The sequence below is a fragment of the Saimiri boliviensis genome, chromosome 3 (genome assembly GCF_048565385.1).
Source record: "Saimiri boliviensis isolate mSaiBol1 chromosome 3, mSaiBol1.pri, whole genome shotgun sequence".
Classification (NCBI taxonomy): Eukaryota; Metazoa; Chordata; class Mammalia; order Primates; family Cebidae; genus Saimiri; species Saimiri boliviensis.
In genome coordinates this window covers 160,370,811-160,389,515 of record NC_133451.1, presented here as the reverse complement: position 1 = coordinate 160,389,515, position 18,705 = coordinate 160,370,811, and the positions used below count along the sequence as shown (strand labels likewise).

Here is an 18,705-nt window from a genome sequence, read left to right as displayed (position 1 = left end):
TCTAAGTTCTTCTTTTGACACATATTAAAGGGAGACTACCTTATCTTTTAGTTCAGACTTCATACTCTAGTTCTCATAATAGTTGCTTTCTGGGTACTGAATGTGAAGTCAGGAGAATATTAGTTCTATTTTCTGAAAGAAAAAACAAACCATATGCATATTAGTATTATAAAGGACATTTTGCTTATTTATATAGTATGTTTTTATAGAGGCAAAAATCCAAGCAATATGCATAACCAATTTGTTAAAACTTGAAATTTTTCTATCCTTACAAGGTGAAAGAAAAGGGCTATTTTTGAAGGAGCATAAGCATTTAAAAATCATTTATTTAGCTGGAATATAGATTTTTAAAAAATCATCTATTATTCCAAAATAAAATAGACCCTATTCTGTTCCTAGAAAATTTCTTCATCATCATCAACCAGGCACCTTCCTGGGATGCCTTCATGGTGGATCCAATTTGCTTACAGTGTGAAGCAACTTGTTTATTTTGTTCTTGCTTCTTTTGTTACAGTTGATGCAAACACTGAAGAAAAGGGCCTTTTTATGGGCAGAAAGTGCTTGACATGTGGCTGTCAACTTCATACCACTATTACTGTCTTTTTTGTAACTTTTGCTGCCAAGCCCCTTCTGAGACCTGACAGTGGACATGCAACTCCATGTCAGGATAATCGGCCTCCAGTGTGCTCATACAAGTGAGGGAGGAGCAGAGCTACTTCATTGTTGACAAAATTTCTGATCATGCAGTGTAGAATCCAGAGCCTCTAAGGTAGGACTTGATGATGTCCCTAGGACACTGATCAAAATGTCAGATAAGGCATTGGTCATGCCTCCTTTTTTTGCTGTTCTAGCAGTAGGGATTTTGGCAAATGTTAGTAGAGCACCAGGTTTAGTGTGGCTTGTTACTATTACTATTCTTTGATTAGTGGAGATTTAGCTTTGAAGGAGTTGTGCTTTTCACTTTGTATTATTTGGTTTCTAATATGTAGATAGGTTGATTGATTAAGGTTTTGATTTTCTTTCTGAGAAGTCACTAAAATGTTTTTCTGACACCTGTGGAAAAATGATGCAAAACGTATTCTAAACTACGAGGCTTAAATGTTTTCAAAATGATTGAGGTTTTTAAATTTTTGTTTATTTATTTATTTATTTTTTGAGATGGAGTCTTGCTCTATTGCCAGGCGCCAGGCTGGAGTGCAGTGGCGCGATCTTGGCTCACTGCAACCTCCACATCCTGGGTTCAGGCAATTCTCCTGCTTCAGCCTCCCGAGTAGCTGGGACTACAGATGTGCGCCACCACGCCCAGCTAATTTTTATATTTTAGTAGAGACGGGGTTTTACTATGTTGGCCATGATGGTCTCGATCTCTTGACCTCGTGATCTGCCTGCCTCAGCCTCCCAAAGTGCTGGGGTTATAGGCGTGAGCCACTGTGCCTGGCAATTGAGGGTTAAAAAAAAAATTTTTTTTTTTTCTCTTGAGGTCGAGTTTTGCTCTTGTTGTTCAGGCTGTAGTGCAATGGCACAATCTCGGCTCACTGTAACTTCCATCTTTCAGGTTCAAGAGATCCTCCTGCCTCAGTCTCCCCAGTAGCTGGGATTGCAAGCATGTGCCACCATGCCCAGCTAATTTTTGTGTTTTTAGTAGAGACAAGGTTTTACACCATGCTGGTCAGGCTGGTCTCAAACTGCTGACCTCAGGTAGTCCACCTGCCTCAGCCTCCCAAAGTTCTGGGATTACAGGCGAGAGCCACCATGCCTGGCCAGGACAGTTTATTATTGATTCAGGGAAGTTCACATCTCACAGCTAAGAACAGTTGTAACTTGTGACTAAATCAAATGTCTTAATGTCCGAAATTTTAGAATGTTTTTTCTTTTTTTTGAGATAGAGTTTTGCTCATGGCCCAGGCTGGAGTACAATGGTACAATCTCGGCTTACTGCAACCTCCACCTCCCAGGTCCAGGTGATTCTCCTGCCTCAGCCTCCGTAGTAGCTGGGATTGCAGGCATGTACCACCACACCCAGCTGATTTTGTATTTTTAGTAGAGACGGGGTTTTGCCATGTTGGTCAGACTGGTCTTGAATTCCTGATATCAGGTGATCCACCCCCGCATAGCCTCCAAAAGTACTAGGATTACAGGTGTGAGCCACTGTGCCCAGCCTGAAATTTTAGAATTTTAATACATATACTATGTATTTACCACATGTCAGACACTATGAATAAGGTTTTTGAGGTGTAACAGCCATCAGAATGTTCATTTCTTTAAGATTTAGATTTTTTCTTCAGTGTTTAAAAAGAGTAAATGAGACCAGGGCATGGTGGCTTACACCTGTAATCCCACCACTTTGGGAGTTCAATGTGGGTGGATCATCTGAGGTCAGGAGTTCAGACCAGTGTGGTCAACATGGTGAAACTCTGTCTCTACTAAGAATACAAAAATTAGCCTGGTGTGGTGGCACACGCCTGTAGTCCAAGCTACTCAGGAGGCTGAGACAGGAGAATCACCTGAACCCAGGAGGCAAAAGTTGCAGTGAGCCAAGATCGTGCCATTGCACTCCAGCCTGGGAAACAAGAGTGAAATTCCATCTCAAAAATAAATAAATAATTTACTAGAGTCACTGAATGTCAACAGTATTTCAGTACTCTCTGAGAGAGCTTTTCACTTTGATAATTGGATAAATATCAAACTATTAAAGGAAAATTTGGATAGTTATATTCAATAAAATGATTTATTTTATTCCCTTCAAGTGAAAGGTAGCTCTAAACCAGTTTTCGGTTATAGATGCCTTATTTTCAAAGTTAGAATTTGGCCCACATACTTCAAGGGCATCTTGTTTTTCTGTTTTTTTTTGAGATGGAGTTTCGCTCTTGTTACCCAGGCTGGAGTGCAATGGCACGATCTCGGCTCATTGCAACCTCCACCTCCTGGGTTCAGGCAGTTCTCCTGTCTCAGCCTCCTGAGTAGCTGGGATTACAGGCACGCACCACCATGCCCAGCTAACTTTTTGTATTTTTAGTAGAGACGGGGTTTCACCTTGTTGACCAGGATGGTCTCCATCTCTTGACCTCGTGATCCACCCGCCTCAGCCTCCCAAAGTGCTGGGATTACAGGCTTGAGCCACCGCGCCCAGCCCTCAAGGGCATCTTTAGTCACTGAGTTTTATACCCCAAAATATGAGGTAGTTTCTTTTCTTATAACTTATATTCCATTTTTGAAAACTTTCTCTGTTATTTGGAAATAGTGTGGGATTATTAAACTGTAGGCCTCATCATCATTGATGTCATGTGTTTCTTTATATCATTCTTTTCTATATTTCCCCTTATTTGTCTTCTTCTGTCTCTTTAAAAATCCTCATACTCTTTTTTATATATGGAGGCTATAATTTAAACATGTATTTATCTTTCTCTTTTTAACCTTTCCTATGGTGTGGATAAACATGTATTTATCAAAGGATATTATTAATTGTATTGTGAATGTTATCTTTATGTCTTGGGATGTGTACTTATTAATCATACTGACAGTTCATCCATTTACATTTCTCTCAGAAAAGATTAAGTGGGTTTGTGTTTTTCAAGAGGAGATAAGACATTGAATCATTTTCTTTATTTTTGCCTCCATGTGCCTCATGGTGTTAAGGATATTCCTTCTTTAGCTATATGTTCTGTTCACCCTTAATGTCTTTTATTATTATTTTTTAAACAGTCTTTCTCTGTCTCCAAGCTGGAGTTTAGAGACATGGTCCCCGCTCACTGCAACCTCTGCCTCCCGGGTTCAAGTGATTCTCCTGCCTGAGACTCCTGAGTAGCTGGGATTACAGGCATCAGCCAACACGCCCAGCTAATTTTTGTATTTTAGTAGAGACAGGGTTTCCCCATGTTGGCCAGGTTGGTCTGGAACTCCTGACCTCAAGAGATCCACCCGCCTTGGCTGCTGAAGGTGCTGGGATTACAGGTGTGAGCCACCTCACTGGGCCACCCTTAATGTCTTATTGTCTATCAAAGAAAGAAGGGGATAACTTGAATCATTCAGAATATATAATTGTGTATGCGCACATATGCCTGTGTGTTCACTAAGTGGTGGGTTTTTTTTTTTTTTTTTTTTTTTTTTTTTTTTTTTTTGAGATGGGCTTTTGCTTTTGCTGCCCAGGCTAGAGTGCAATGGTGTGATCTTGGCTCACCGCATCCTCTGCCTCCAACATTCAAGCGATTCTCCTGCCTGAGCCTCCCGAGTAGCTGGGATCACAGGCATGCACCACCATGCTTGGCTTTTTGTGTTTTTAGTAGAGATGGGGTTTCTTCTTGTTGGTCAGGCCGATCTTGAACTCCTGACCTCAAGTGATCTGCCCGCCTTGGCCTCCCAAGTGCTGAGATTACAGGCATGAGCCACTGCACCTCGGAATGTTTATTTTTTTTTTACTTATTTTTTTTTTTGAGACGGAGTTTTTGCTCTTGTTACCCAGGCTGGAGTGCAATGGCACGATCTCGGCTCATTGCAACCTCCACCTCCTGGGTTCAGGGAATTCTCCTGCCTCAGCCTCCTGAGTAGCTGGGATTACAGGCATGCGCCACCATGCCCAGCTAATTTTTTGTATTTTTAGTAGAGACGGGGTTTCACCATGTTGACCAGGATGGTCTCGATCTCTTGACCTCGTGATCCACCCGCCTCGGCCTCCCAAAGTGCTGGGATTACAGGCTTGAGCCACCGCGCCCGGCCTCGGAATGTTTAAGTTTTTAAGTAAGCATTGTACTGATTACTAAGGTTCAGAGTATTAAACATGTCAGTACTTTGTCAGTTTAGAAAACAAAACAAACTACTTTACTGTACGAAAATTCAACAAAGGATACTTCCAGTATGCCATTCTTCTCAGTGATTGGGAAAAAGTTGGAAGTCATTATGCTAACATGTGATTCGCTTTGTTATCTAATGTTTAAATAAAACAAGTAGAAGTGGCTTTGTAAAGATTTTCACCTAATTAACTCATTAAAAAATCAATTTTTGAAATATTTTAAAGTAAAATGAGCTGCTTTATTCTTTTTCTCTTTTTTTTTTTTTTGAGACAGAGTTTCGCTCTTGTTACCCAGGCTGGAGTGCAATGGCGCGATCTCGGCTCACCGCAACCTCCACCTCCTGGGTTCTGGCAATTCTCCTGCCTCAGCCTCCTGAGTAGCTGGGATTACAGGCACGCGCCACCATGCCCAGCTAATTTTTTGTATTTTTAGTAGAGACGGGGTTTCACCATGTTAACCAGGATGGTATCGATCTCTTGACCTCGTGTTCCACCCGCCTCGGCCTCCCAAAGTGCTGGGATTACAGGCTTGAGCCACTGCGCCTGGCTGCTTTATTCTTTGCATTTAGTGAGGAGGCTACATTTAGTGAGGAGGCTGATTTAAATAGAAATTAATAGTAACTTTTTGGAAAATAGTATTTCAAGTTTCTATTCATGTATAAGAGAACTTATTAATTCAGAAGGGGTTTTTGCTGTCTTATATGTTTAACCTATGTATGGTTGTATTAGAACTATACATATGGTTAACCAAATTACAATATTTTCATGTTAATGATTAGTTTTCACAGTTAATGTGCAAGCAGTAGAAATATTTATTTCCTACTATATAAATGGATGAAATTTATGTTTTTAAATTTCTCTTTTTAGTGAATATTACTTCAGTATAGAAAATTTGGAACGAGACTTCTTTCTTCGGGGAAAGATGGATGAACAAGGTTTCTTGCCTATTTCCCTGATTGCTGGTTTTCAACGTGTTCAGGCTCTCACTACAAACCTTAATCTCATCTTAGAGGTAATTGCTCATTTAAAAAAACAATTTGTACTTTCCACTCAAATTTCCTTTGAACCTAAAACTTCTCTAAAAAACAGTGTATTATTATCAGACAATCTGTAGTTGCTTGAGGCTCAGACAGCATTCCATGATGTTTTTCTGTTTTGTAAAACTTTCATAAATAATTATGTTACTATGTATTTTCTCTTTCCCCTCTTCCTCAATTACTCAACCTATTTTATTTTATTTTATTTATTTATTTTGAGACGGAGTTTCGCTCTTTTTACCCAGGCTGGAGTGCAATGGTGCGATCTTGGCTCACCGCAACCTCCGCCTCCTGGGTTCAGGCAATTCTCCTGCCTCAGCCTCCTGAGTAGCTGGGATTACCAGCACGCGCCACCATGCCCAGCTAATTTTTTTGTATTTTTAGTAGAGACGGGGTTTCACTATGTTGACCAGGATGGTCTTGATCTCATGACCTCTTGATCCACCCGCCTCGGCCTCCCAAAGTGCTGGGATTACAGGCTTGAGCCACCGCGCCCAGCTTACTCAACCTATTTTAAACCTGATCCTTCAAACTTTAACCCTTTTGAGGATTCTTGGTTCTTTTTTTTTTTTTTTTTTTTTCCTGAGACTGAGTTTCGCCCTTGTTACCCAGGCTGGAGTGCAATGGCGCGATCTCGGCTCACCGCAACCTCCGCCTCCTGGGTTCAGGCAATTCTCCTGCCTCAGCCTCCTGAGTAGCTGGGATTACAGGCACGCGCCACCATGCCCAGCTAATTTTTTGTATTTTTAGTAGAGACGGGGTTTCACCATGTTGACCAGGATGGTCTCGATCTCTCGACCTCGTGATCCACCCGCCTCGGCCTCCCAAAGTGCTGGGATTACAGGCTTGAGCCACCGCGCCCGGCCGGATTCTTGGTTCTTAAAACTTCTTCAGGGTCGGGCATGGTGGCTCACATCTGTAATCCCAGCACTTTGAGAGGCTCAGGCAGGTGGATCACCTGAGGTCAGGAGTTCAAGACCGCCTGGCCAACATGGTGAAACCCCATCTCTACTAAAAATACAAAAATTAGCCAGGAGTAGTGACACACACCTTTAGTCCCAGGTACTGGGGAGGCTGAGGCAGGAGGATCTCTTGAACCCAGGATTCATTGGTTGCATTGAGCTGAGATTGTGCCTTGCACTCTGGCCTGGGCGATGGAGTGCAATGGCAAAATCAAATAAAAATTTCGACAGGGTGCAGTGGCTCAATCCTGTAATCCCAGGAGGCCGAGGCAGGCAGATCACCTGTGGTTGGGAGTTTTAGACCAACCTAATTGACATGGAGAAACCCCGTCTCAAAATCAAAATTAGCTGGGCATGGTGGTGCATGCCTGTAATCCCAGCTACTCAGGAGGCTGAGAGAGGAGAATCGCTTGAAACCGGAAGGCGGAGGTTATGGTGAGCTGAGATTGCACCGCTGCACTCCAGCCAGGGCAACAAGAGCGAAACTTTGTCTCAAAAAGAAAAAAAAATTTCTTCAGGATACTATAAAAATGTATATATTCCCACTTATTGAAAGGCTAATTTAAAATAGTCCTGACTGGGTATGGTGGCTCATGCCTGTAATGTCAGTACTTTGAGGGGAAAAAAAATCTTTCATCTGGCCTGTGGCCTGTTTCTAGAAATGCTTTCAACATCTTTTTTTTTTTTTTTTTCTAGCCAGTTTCTTTCCCTACACACAGCCCTTGGTAACCACAATCACTATTCTGCTCTTTTTTTTAGAGTCTCACTCTGTTGCCCAGGCTGGAGTGCAGTGGCACGATCTCGGCTCACTGCAACCTCTGCCTCCCAGGTTCAAGCGATTCTGCTGTTTCAGCTTCCCAGGTAGCTGGGATTACAGGCGTGCACCATCATATCTGGCTAATTTTTGTATTTTTAGTAGAGACAGAGTTTCCCCATGTTGGCCAGGCTGGTCTTGAACTTCTGACCTCAGATCATCCACCCGCCTTGGCCTTCCAAAGTGCTGGAATTATAGGTGTGAGCTACCACGCCTGGCAACTAGTCTGCTTTTTATCCCTATAGTTTTGTATTTTCCAGACTATCATAAAATTTAAAAAAGTAGAGCCCTTTGTTTCTTCTGATTTTTCACTTAGTATAGTGCTTTTGGGATTCACCTATGTTGCATGTAGCAGTAGTTTGTTCTTTCATGTTGTTGACTAGTATTCCATAGTATGAATGTACCACATTTTATCCGTTCACTTGTTGGTGCACATTCAGATTGTTTACAGTTTTTGGAGAGTATGAGTGAAGCATAAAGATCTTTATAGGGATATATATATATATATATATATATATATATATATATATAATTTCTGTTGGATAAATATCTGGTATTGTGAATGCTAGAAAGTATAGTAAGTATATGCTTATCTTTGTAAGAAAATTTCCAACCTATTGTCCAAAGTAGCTTTACCATTTTGCATCCTCACCATTATGTATGGGACTTGTTCCACAGCCTTGTTATTGCTGATATTGTCAGTTTTTTTGAATAGTAGATATGTAGTGGTTTCTCATTGTGGATTTTTTTTTTTTTTTTTTTTTTTTTTTTGAGATGAAGTTTCAGTTTTGCTCTTGTAGCCCAGGCTGTAGTGCAGTGGCACAATCTTGGCTCAGTGTAATCTCTGTAGAGATGAGGTTTCACCACATTGGCTAGGCTGGTCTCAAACTCCTTAACTTCAGGTGATCCACCTGCCTTGGCCTCCCAAAGCGCCGGTATTACAGGCATGAGCCATTGCGCCAGCCTCTCATTGTGGTTTAATTTGCATTTCCCTGATAACTAATGCTGTCTAGCATTTTTTCATGTGCTTTTTTTATCTGCATACCTTTTTAGTCGAAATGTCTGTTCAGATTTTTTGTTCATTATCATTGAAGTGTTTTTTAAAAGCTAAAGTATGAGGTTTTTATTCTGGATACAAGTCCATTGTTAGGTATTTTGCAAATATGTTTTCCAAGTTTTTGTCTTTTCATTTTCTTAACAGGCTTCTTTGAATACCAAGCTTTTGAACACATGTGCTTTGTGTTTTAAAAATCAATGATAAGGGCTGGGCATCGTGGCTCACACCTGTAATCCCAGCACTTTGGGAGACTGAGGTGGGTGGATCGCTTGAGTTCAGGAGTTTGACACCAGCTTGGCCAACATGGTCAAACCTTGGCTCTACTAAAATTGAAAAATTAGCCGGGCATGGTGACACCCCTGTAATCCTAGCTACTCAGAGTCAAAGACAGGAGAATTGCTTGAACCCGGGAGGTAGAGGTTGCAGTGAGCCAAGATGGTGCCATTGCACTCCAGCCTGGGAGACAGAGTGAGACTCTTGTCTTTAAAAAAAAAAAATAGCCGGGCGCGGTGGCTCAAGCCTGTAATCCCAGCACTTTGGGAGGTCGAGGCGGGTGGATCACAAGGTCAAGAGATCGAGACCATCCTGGTCAACAAGGTGAAACCCCGTCTCTACTAAAAATAAAAAAAATTAGCTGGGCATGTTGGTGCCTGCCTGTAATCCCAGCTGCTCAGGAGGCTGAGACAGGAGAATTGCCTGAACCTAGGAGGCGGAGGTTGCGGTGAGCCGAGATCGAGCCATTGCACTCCAGCCTGGGTAACAAGAGCGAAACTCCGTCTCAAAAAATAAAAATAAATAAATAAATAAAAATAAAAAATAAAATCAACTATAGGAAAATCCATGTTTTGAAAATAACATTAAAATAATGATTTGTTTGTGTGTAATTAATGGTTCTTGGTTTTATGAAAATAATTACTTCAATCAGTATCATTATTATATTAGTTTATAGACAAATATTTAAAGTTTCTATATATTGTAATTAAAAGAGAAAATTAGTTTTTTTCTGCAAAATTTGCTCTTAGAGCAAATATTATGATTCATAGTAGAATGAGTTTATTTATTTTTATTTATTTTTAGTAGAGATGGGGTTTCACCATGTTGACCAAACTGGTCTCAGACTCCTAGCCTCAAGTGATCTTCCTGCCTCAACTTCCCAAAGTGCTGGGATTACAGGCATGAGCTATCGTGCCCAGCTTTAGAATGAGTTTATTAACTGCTGCCATTGTGCTATAGCAAAGGTCCACCTCAGCTGCCATTTTCTATGAAGTTGTTGCCAGTTTTTCCCCATCTGTCTGTTTCTGTAGGAATGTAGTTGTAATTTTATTATTGTATGCCTTTTTGGTCTGTTTGTAGTCCCATTAAATCCAAGCACAATTTTAAGATCATTGATTTAAATTTGAAGATCATTGAAGGATTTTTGAAAGGAAGCTTTGAACTACTGTTATGGTTAGCACTGATATAATAGCTAATGATGCAGTAAGAAATAATACCACTATGAAAAGCAGAAATGGGTAAGCATAGCAATTTAGAAGAGTATAAGTCTGCATTCACTTAACATTCATTATGCACCTACCATTTGTAATAGTAGGAAAGATGTTCTTTTTCTCTTAAGAAAGCAAGGCTTAATTAGGGATTGCAGTGTAAACATACCAAGATCATGATGGCCTTATGAATACATCCCTTATAGCTCTGTGACTTTGGACAGTGTCCTGAGACAGTAGTAATACATACATCCTAGGGTTGTCATGAGTATGAATTGTGTTAATGAATGTATCTGGCAAATGTAGTAAGCTCCAAATAAGTGAGCATGTGCTATTATTGTTAGTCTTCAATGATGTCTTTCTATTGATAACTCCTTTATCTTCATGCATTTCATTTCTACCAGCTTCTTCCCATATCTTTTGAATATGCACAAGTCTTTCCTTTCTTGAAAAACTGTCAAGAGAAGCAAAATACTTTAGCTGATACCCATATCTGCCCTGATTGAGTACACAAACACAAACCAAACTTGTTGAATTTGATTCTTCTTCACTCATTTATTTTTCAGCTTACTGCATTCTTGATATCTTCCCCATAATTGAAAGCTTTTTGTATCTTCTATTTGTTAGAGCAAATGGATTCCGGTTCTATAGCTTACCAGTTGTGTAACTAAGCAATTAATGTAACATCTTCATGATTTCATGTTCTTGTTAAAATAGGACAAATAATTCTTTTTTTTTTTTTTTTTTTGACATGGAATTTCGCTCTTGTTACCCAGGCTGGAGTGCAATGGTGCGATCTCGGCTCACCGCAACCTCCGCCTCCTGGGTTCAGGCAATTCTTCTGCCTCAGCCTCCTGAGTAGCTGGGATTACAGGCACGCGCCGTCATGCCCAGCTAATTTTTTGTATTTTTAGTTGAGATGGGGTTTCACCATGTTGACCAGGATGGTCTTGATCTCTCGACCTCGTGATCCACCCTTCTCGGCCTCCCAAAGTGCTGGGATTACAGGCTTGAGCCACCGCGCCTGGCCCAGGACAAATCATTCTTAAGCTGTAACAGAGTATGAGGATTTAGAGGAATAATTAATATAGTATCACTTCAGAAATGTGCCTGCTACTTTCATCTCAAACCTTGTTTTCTAAATTGTCTGAACTTGTGGTTCCTCAAAACTTGTGCTCTTTTCTTTTTATCTCCAGGTCTTTGCACATGCAAGTCTTTCTCTTACTACCAGGCAGTAAGAATGCAACATCTATGTATTCCAGCATTGGTAGTTATTCATAATACTAGGTCTGTATCATTAAGAAAAGGACCAAAATTAATAGCTAAGTCAGATAAAACCTCATATACTGAAAAATATTGATGTACACGGTAACTCATTGTTTAGGAGTTCAGAATTACAAAGGCTTGATTTTTAGTAAAAATATGTGTAACTGTTTCTCCTAGGTCTTTACCTTAATTTTGTGCATGGTATAGTTTTTATACAATCCTTTTAAGGCCTGTGTGATGAATGTTTTACTTTCTGTCTTCTTTATTTCCCTTTTAAATTCATTATTTCTAAATAGGAAGTAAATTACACAACCTTTAAAACTCAAAAGGTATATGGTCGTCTTCCAGTGATTGTCCAAGAAAAAAAGGTATATGGTAAAAAATTTTCTTCTCATTTTTCACCCACAGTAAATGAGTTATCTGTCTTGTTGTAGTGGTCAGTGTTACTTCTTTTTTGTATCTTCCTCCTGGGATAGTTTGTTTATGTAAGGGAATACTTTGATAGCTTACTACATACAATGTTATGTCCTTTCCTCTTTTGTTCATTTTGAGACAGAGGCTCACTCTGTCACCCAGGCTGGAGTGCAGTGGCACAATCTTGGCTTACTGCAACCTCTGCCTCCTGGGTTCACGCAATTCTTCCACCTCAGCTTCCTGAGTAGCTGGGATTACAAATGCCTGCCACCATGCCTGGCTAATTTTTGTATTTTTAGTTGAGATGGGTTTTCACCAAGTTGGTCAGGCTGATCTCGAACCCCTGACCTCAGGTGACCTACCTGCCTTGCCTTCCAAAGTGCTGGGATTACAGGTGTGGGCCACTGAACCTAGCCTCCTCTTTTTTCTTTTTTTTTTTCTTTTTTTTTTTTAACTCTGTAAAAAGCATGTATTTGAAGAGTCTTTAGTAGCTGCACATAAAGAACTTTGAACTTTTTTTTCATCCCACAAGTTTTTCTTTAAATGTTTTCTTTTAAGTTGAGGTATAATATATACCTTATATATTATTACTTTTAAGATTACAGATAATTTTTTTGTGTGTGTATACAGTCAGGTAACTGCCATTCAGAGTAAGATGTAGAACATTTTCAGGACCCAAGCAAGCTGCCTTCTATACCCACCTAGTCAATACCACTGTTCTTCCTTTAAGAGGCCTCTTTCCTGTTTTTGAACTTCACATAAATGGTGTTATGACTTTTGTATCTGACTTTATTTCTGATGTTATTTCTGTGAGATTTATTCATATTGGTGTATAGCAGTTGTTTATTTTCTGTTTTCAGTAGTTTTCCATTGTATGAATATAATAGTTAATTTTTCTTTATTTTTTTGAGATAAAGTCTGGCTCTTCACCCAGGCTGGAGAGCACTGACCTGTTCTCAGCTGACTGTAACCTCCACCTCCCAGGTTCACCTATTCTCTTGCCTCTGCCTCCCGAGTAGCTGGGATTACAGGAACCTGCCACCATGCCCGGCTAATTTTTGTATTTTTAGTAGACAGGGTTTCACCAGGTTGGCCAGCCTGGCCTGGAACTCCTGATCTCAGGTGATCCACCTGCCTTGGCCTCCCAAAGTGCTGGGATTACAGGTGTGAGCCGTTGCACCCAGCCAACAGTTAATTTTTCTATGGCCCTGTTGATAGACATGTTAGAGTTCTTTCCAGTTTGAGTCTTTGATGCTACTGTGAACATTATTATACATATTTCTGGGTGAACATAAGCATTTATTTTCCTGGGAAATTGGTAGGTAACAATGTATAAATATATAATTACCTTTTGTAGTTACTGCTAAGTTTTTTAAAGGTATTGAATCAATCCAAACTACCACCATTGGGAGTTTGACTGGCTTCACATTCTAACTAACACTATTGGCAGTCTTTTTCTATGACTTTATTTTGGAAAATTTAAACATATGGGAAAGTTTCAATGAGTTGTGTTTTTGCTTTTGTTTTACATTCAGGGATAAATAACATATTGTAAAATACAGCAATCTTTGGTGTTTACTGTGAATTTTGAAAATTAAACATAAGCATTACCCCAAATAAGATGTAGAATATGTTCATTATTCCTTTTTTTTTTTTTGAGACAAGTTTTGCTCTGATTGTTCAAGCTGGAGGATAATGGCGTGATCTCAGTTCACCACAACCTCCACCTTCCGGATTCAAGCGATTCTCCTGCCTCAGACTCCTAAGTATCTGGGATTACAGGCATGTGCCACCAGGCCTGGCTTCTTTTGTATTTTTAGTCGAGACAGGGTCTCTCCGTGTTGGTCGGGTTGGTCTTGAACTCCTGACCTCGGGCGGTCTACCCGCTTCAGTCTCCCAAAGTGATGGAATTATAGGCGTGAGCCACTGTCCCCGGCCATATTTTCATTATTCTAAAAACTTGCTTTGTGGCTCTTTCTAGTCCGTTTCATATAGCTTGTCCAACAACTTCTCTGATTTTCATATTATAGATTAGATTAGTCTATTCTTGGCATTTGTATGAATTGATTTCTTCTGTCTCGGGGCTCTTTTCATTTGTAGTTTTTGAAATTCATTCATGTCATTGCATGGTCTGGATGTTGGGCATACTGGATACTGGGGTGTCATTGCTTCTAGGTCTTTCTGTGAACAAAATGAGGAAAATATATGTTGGGAAAAATATATAGATTTTACTAATTCAAAGTTTTCACCATAGGATTCTTTCCTATCTTTCTCCATTTTATATTTCAGACTCCCTTCTCAAAGGAGTTTCATTTAAAATAAATCCTAATCATAATTTAAAGAAATGCCCAGTTATGAAATATAACTTGAGAGTTAAGTGCTACACTAATATTAAGAGCAAGAGTAAGGTTCTTCTTTCAAAATCTATTCGTTTCTGAATGCATAATGTTCTTAATTATATACAGCATGTTCTCCAACTAAAATATAGTGGGCTTTAATTTTTATAGGTTAACATACATATAACTTTATATTGTTTTTATACTATATATTTATCCTAATTTCTAAAAGGTGAGTACTCCTGTATTTCAGTCAGAAGTTAAATCAATAAAGCTTCAATTTGTATCTTGAAGAAATCTTGGCCTAGTTTCGTTTTATCCTTAAATTATCGCACATATTAGGGAGGTACCATAGCCTAATGACTAAGACTTTTAGTTGCAGACAGATAACAGTTTGAGTCCTGGTGTTGTCTCATACTAGATCTATGATCTTTCATTAAGCTTATTTCTTTGAGCCTCAGTTTCCTCATCTATAGGTAGGGGTGATACTATATCGTGAGGAATTATGAGTGCATGTAGTACTTATTTTCCAATAAATTTTGGTAGTATTACAATAATAAAATAAAGTGCCTAAATTTTATTTGGTGATATTATTTTAGTGGAAGACAAGGAAATATGAGAGAGAGAAGAAAATTGACAAGAAGTTTTAGTTGCTAATAAAAGTCAATTTGCTTCTAGCTGATTCAGTATTCCTTAAATGACTATTCTAATTGTGAAAAACCATCATCTGAAGTTAAATAAATGGGAGATCAGGATATTTATTACTTTACAGGTGCAAATGATTTTAAAACTTGGGTTCTATGTTGTTAATTTATGGATTGTTTAGAATCATTAACTGCAAATTTGCTAATTTCAGATTTTCAGATTTTTAGATTCTTAGAAGTATAGCACAGGCAGTGAAATAGCTCAGAGTTTTTAATGGCTCAATATTTGTTGATAGGCACTGAAGGATAGCACAGAAGTAGAAATTGTGGATGAAAAAATGAGAAAAAAGATAGAACCAGAAAAATGGCCAATTCCAGGCCCTTCTCCACGCAATGTGCCACGAACAGACTTCTCTCAACTGATTGATTGTCCAGAGTTTGTACCAGGCCAAGCCTTTTGCTCACATACAGGTAACATCTTTTCTTCTAGCGCAATGTAACAGTAGGTGATTTGGTTCAATTTACTTATTTTTTAAGTCTATTTAGATTTGATAGGAAAGTTAAAGCTAACTGAAAGATTTTTGATGTCCCATATTGTATTCATAGTCTCACACACAGAGGTATAAATTAAATAAGGATTTAAGGATTATGAGGGAAACTGTCTTATGTTTCTTATTCTTAAACTATATGTGTACTTTGTCATGTACAGCATTTCTAACTATTTTATTTTTAAAAATAACTATAGATACATATCCAGTTTTCCCCTTATAAAACTGGAATAGTGTAATTGGATTATTCCAAAACGGTCTTATACTCAAGAGTAGGGTAATCTTCCTTTAATTTTATTACCAGTGTGCTTTAATCCTGTCTTGGAAAGATAAAATGACCTATATTCTAAATCAGAATTGGGGTTCTGTTTAATTTGGTTGTGTTTAGAATTTCCAAAAGCTGTAATGTTAATAATTTTTTCCTGGATCATTTTTAAGATATTCCCTCTTGGGAAAAAATGTGTGCTTAAACTTTTTTCAGTCAGGGTGATGATCTACTGAAGCTCTTGGATGTCATTTGATCGGAATATGCAGTGGAATAGGTGACTCACTGAAATGCCAATATAAATGCTGGAACAAATCCTGCTGCAAAAATGAAAGTGATCAGACTGTCTTCTGTTCAAGAGTGTCTATTCCCCCTCTTGGTGGAGGAAGTTGGGCCAACACTGCACTGGAGATAACCACCTTTGCAATAATGAGAGAGACCACAGGACTGCTACTCTTTTTAGAGGAGCTGCCTATTTCTGTGTAATTGGCCTGGGCTGCATGGGCTGCTTTTATTCATGGTGGGAAAGTTAATTATTATTATTCTAAAAATACTGCAAGAGTATGTTTTCTGCTTCCAGGGTTATGTACTTGTGTCCAGATGAATCGAGCAGAAAAAGAGGGGATTGAGTAGCATTTCCCAGATTTTTAAGTATTTTGCTATTTGATTTGCCTTTCAGTGTAGTGTACATTGCAAAACTCAGATATTGTCATGATGTTTCACGTGGACATAAGACTTACTAATGTGGACACTTAAGGGGTAAGGAATTTAAGAACTGGGCAAGGGTATTTTTTTCTTTACTCTTCAAAATGTATTTTTGATACATCTGTATGAGAGAACTTCCTATCAACAAAACATCGATGATGGACAGTCTCACAATATATTTTTTTATTTTGAGACGGAGTCTTGCTCTCTCATCTAGGATGGAGTGCAGTGGCATGATCCTGGCCCACTGCAACCTCCACCTCCCAGGTTCAAGTGATTCTCCTGCCTCAACCTCTTGAGTAGGTGGGATAACAGGTGCGTGCCACCAGCCTAGCTAATTTTTGTATTTTTAGTAGAGACCAGGTTTCACCATGCTGGTCAAGCTGGTCTGGTACTCCTGACCTTGTGATCTGCCTGCCTCAGCCTCCCAAAGTCCTGGGATTACAGGTATGAGCCACTGTGCCCAGCCAATATTTGTATCTTATGTTTCTTTGTCAGCCTTCTGCTTCTAATCCCTATAAGCAACTTGGGCACTCATTTTAAAAGTTGAAGAAAAGTGATATTATTTTAGGTAGTGGTTTTTAATTTATTTTTTGTTAAGATATAATGGGTGATTATATAAGTTAGATTTATTTATTGTATAAATTTGGGTTCAAGGTTACAGTTTTAGCCAGCTTATGAACAGACGTTGGGTAAGTTGGATAAAACAGAATATACTTTCTCTACAGGGTAGGTAAGATAGGTCAGTCAAGTTAATAATGCCTGTCCATTAACCGTTTATGCTACTAATAAAATTATAAGAATAAAATCATAATGTCTTGTACATTTTTGTGTTTTTTAATATACATTCATGCATGCACATGCATATTGTCTTAAAAAAGTGAATATAAAGATGTCAAATTTTAGGTTATTAGGTTATATATTAGAAACTAGTTGGTTAATGAAAAAATATAGAAAGATGGAGCATTCTTAGAGTTATGATGATTCACATTAGGTCATAGGAATAAATATGTAAATCACCTCTTTCCATGAATTCCCAAATTTCTGACCTTAATAATTTCCTAGTGATAAGAAAGCCTACTTTCTTTAAGTCATTGGAGAGTAGTGTGTCACCAAAAATTTGAAGTAGAAATAGGGATCAGAAGCATAGACTGTTTATACGTATCCATGGATAAAGAAAAGAAAGGAAACTGGCCGGGTGCGGTGGCTCAAGCCTGTAATCCCAGCACTTTGGGAGGCCAAGGTGGGTGGATCACGAGGTCAAGAGATCGAGACCATCCTGGTCAACATTGTGAAACCCCGTCTCTACTAAAAATACAAAAAATTAGCTGGGCATGGTGGCATGTGCCTGTAATCCCAGCTACTCAGGAGGCTGAGGCAGGAGAATTGCCTGAGCCCAGGAGGCGGAGGTTGCGGTGAGCCGAGATCGTGCCATTGCACTCCAGCCTGGGTAACAAGAGTGAAACTCCATCTCAAAAAAAAAAAAAAAAAAAAAAAAAAAGAAAGGAAACTATGTATCGTTTTAATCTCAAATTTGAAGACCTTAAAATTTTAGTAGCATAACTCTTTATATATGATTTCCGAGGGATTTATATGGTAAAATATTCTAACATGATTAGTCTTCTTCACCAAAGCAATTAAAATTTCTATTTTTTTTTCCTGTCTGGAAGTCTAATTGTCTAATAGGGGTTGAACTGAGCAGAAGTCTACCTTTATGCACCACAAACCATTGATTTTGGGAATGGTAAGATTACTTCTGAAACATAGGTTTTGCGGTTCTATGGATATTGTTAGTATTGTACTATCAGCTCTTTTTTTCTTTTTTTTTTTTTTTTTTGAGACGGAGTTTCGCTCTTGTTACCCAGGCTGGAGTGCAATGGCGCGATCTCCTCTCACCGCAACCTCCGCCTCCTGGGTTCAAGCAATTCTCCTGCCTCAGCCTCCTGAGTAGCTGGGATTACAGGCATGTGCCACCATGCCCAGCTAATTTTTTGTATCTTTAGTAGAGACGGGGTTTCACCATGTTGACCAGGATGGTCTCGATCTCTTAACCTCGTGATCCACCCGCCTCAGCCTCCCAAAGTGCTGGGATTACAGGCTTGAGCCACCGCGCCCGGCCTTATACTATCAGCTCTTAAATGAAAGGATTTCATTCATCAAAATTGAAAGGTGAGGTACCTGATAATTTTTTTTCTCTCTTTTTTTAAAATTTTAATAATCTTCACAAGGGCACTGTAATGTAGTATTTTTCTTTATTTTCTTCTTTTTTGTTTTCATTGACTCTTAAAACCACTCAATGAGGATTTTAAAAAGTGCCACACATAAAATATGTAATCCCTTTTTCAAGAAACCTGTTTAATTACCGAGAACTGTGATCCTCCCAAGGTAGA

At 39.0% G+C, this 18,705-nt stretch overlaps 1 protein-coding gene across 8 annotated transcripts in view; it reads left to right on the top strand.

Moving 5' to 3' along the window:
- The window catches only part of LARP1B (La ribonucleoprotein 1B), a 171,588-nt gene that overhangs the window by 32,450 nt on the left and 120,433 nt on the right, over nt 1-18,705 (top strand). For 6 of the 8 annotated variants that reach the window (XM_039479124.2, XM_039479123.2, XM_039479122.2 and 3 more), the window contains 2 exons: nt 5,654-5,798; nt 15,094-15,268. In XM_039479124.2, the coding sequence (XP_039335058.1) occupies nt 5,654-5,798; nt 15,094-15,268 (320 nt within the window). Of the gene's footprint in view, nt 1-514; nt 770-5,653; nt 5,799-15,093; nt 15,269-15,826; nt 18,059-18,705 lie in introns of those variants that run through there. The other 2 variants (XM_074396918.1, XM_074396916.1) reach the window with 2 other exon arrangements.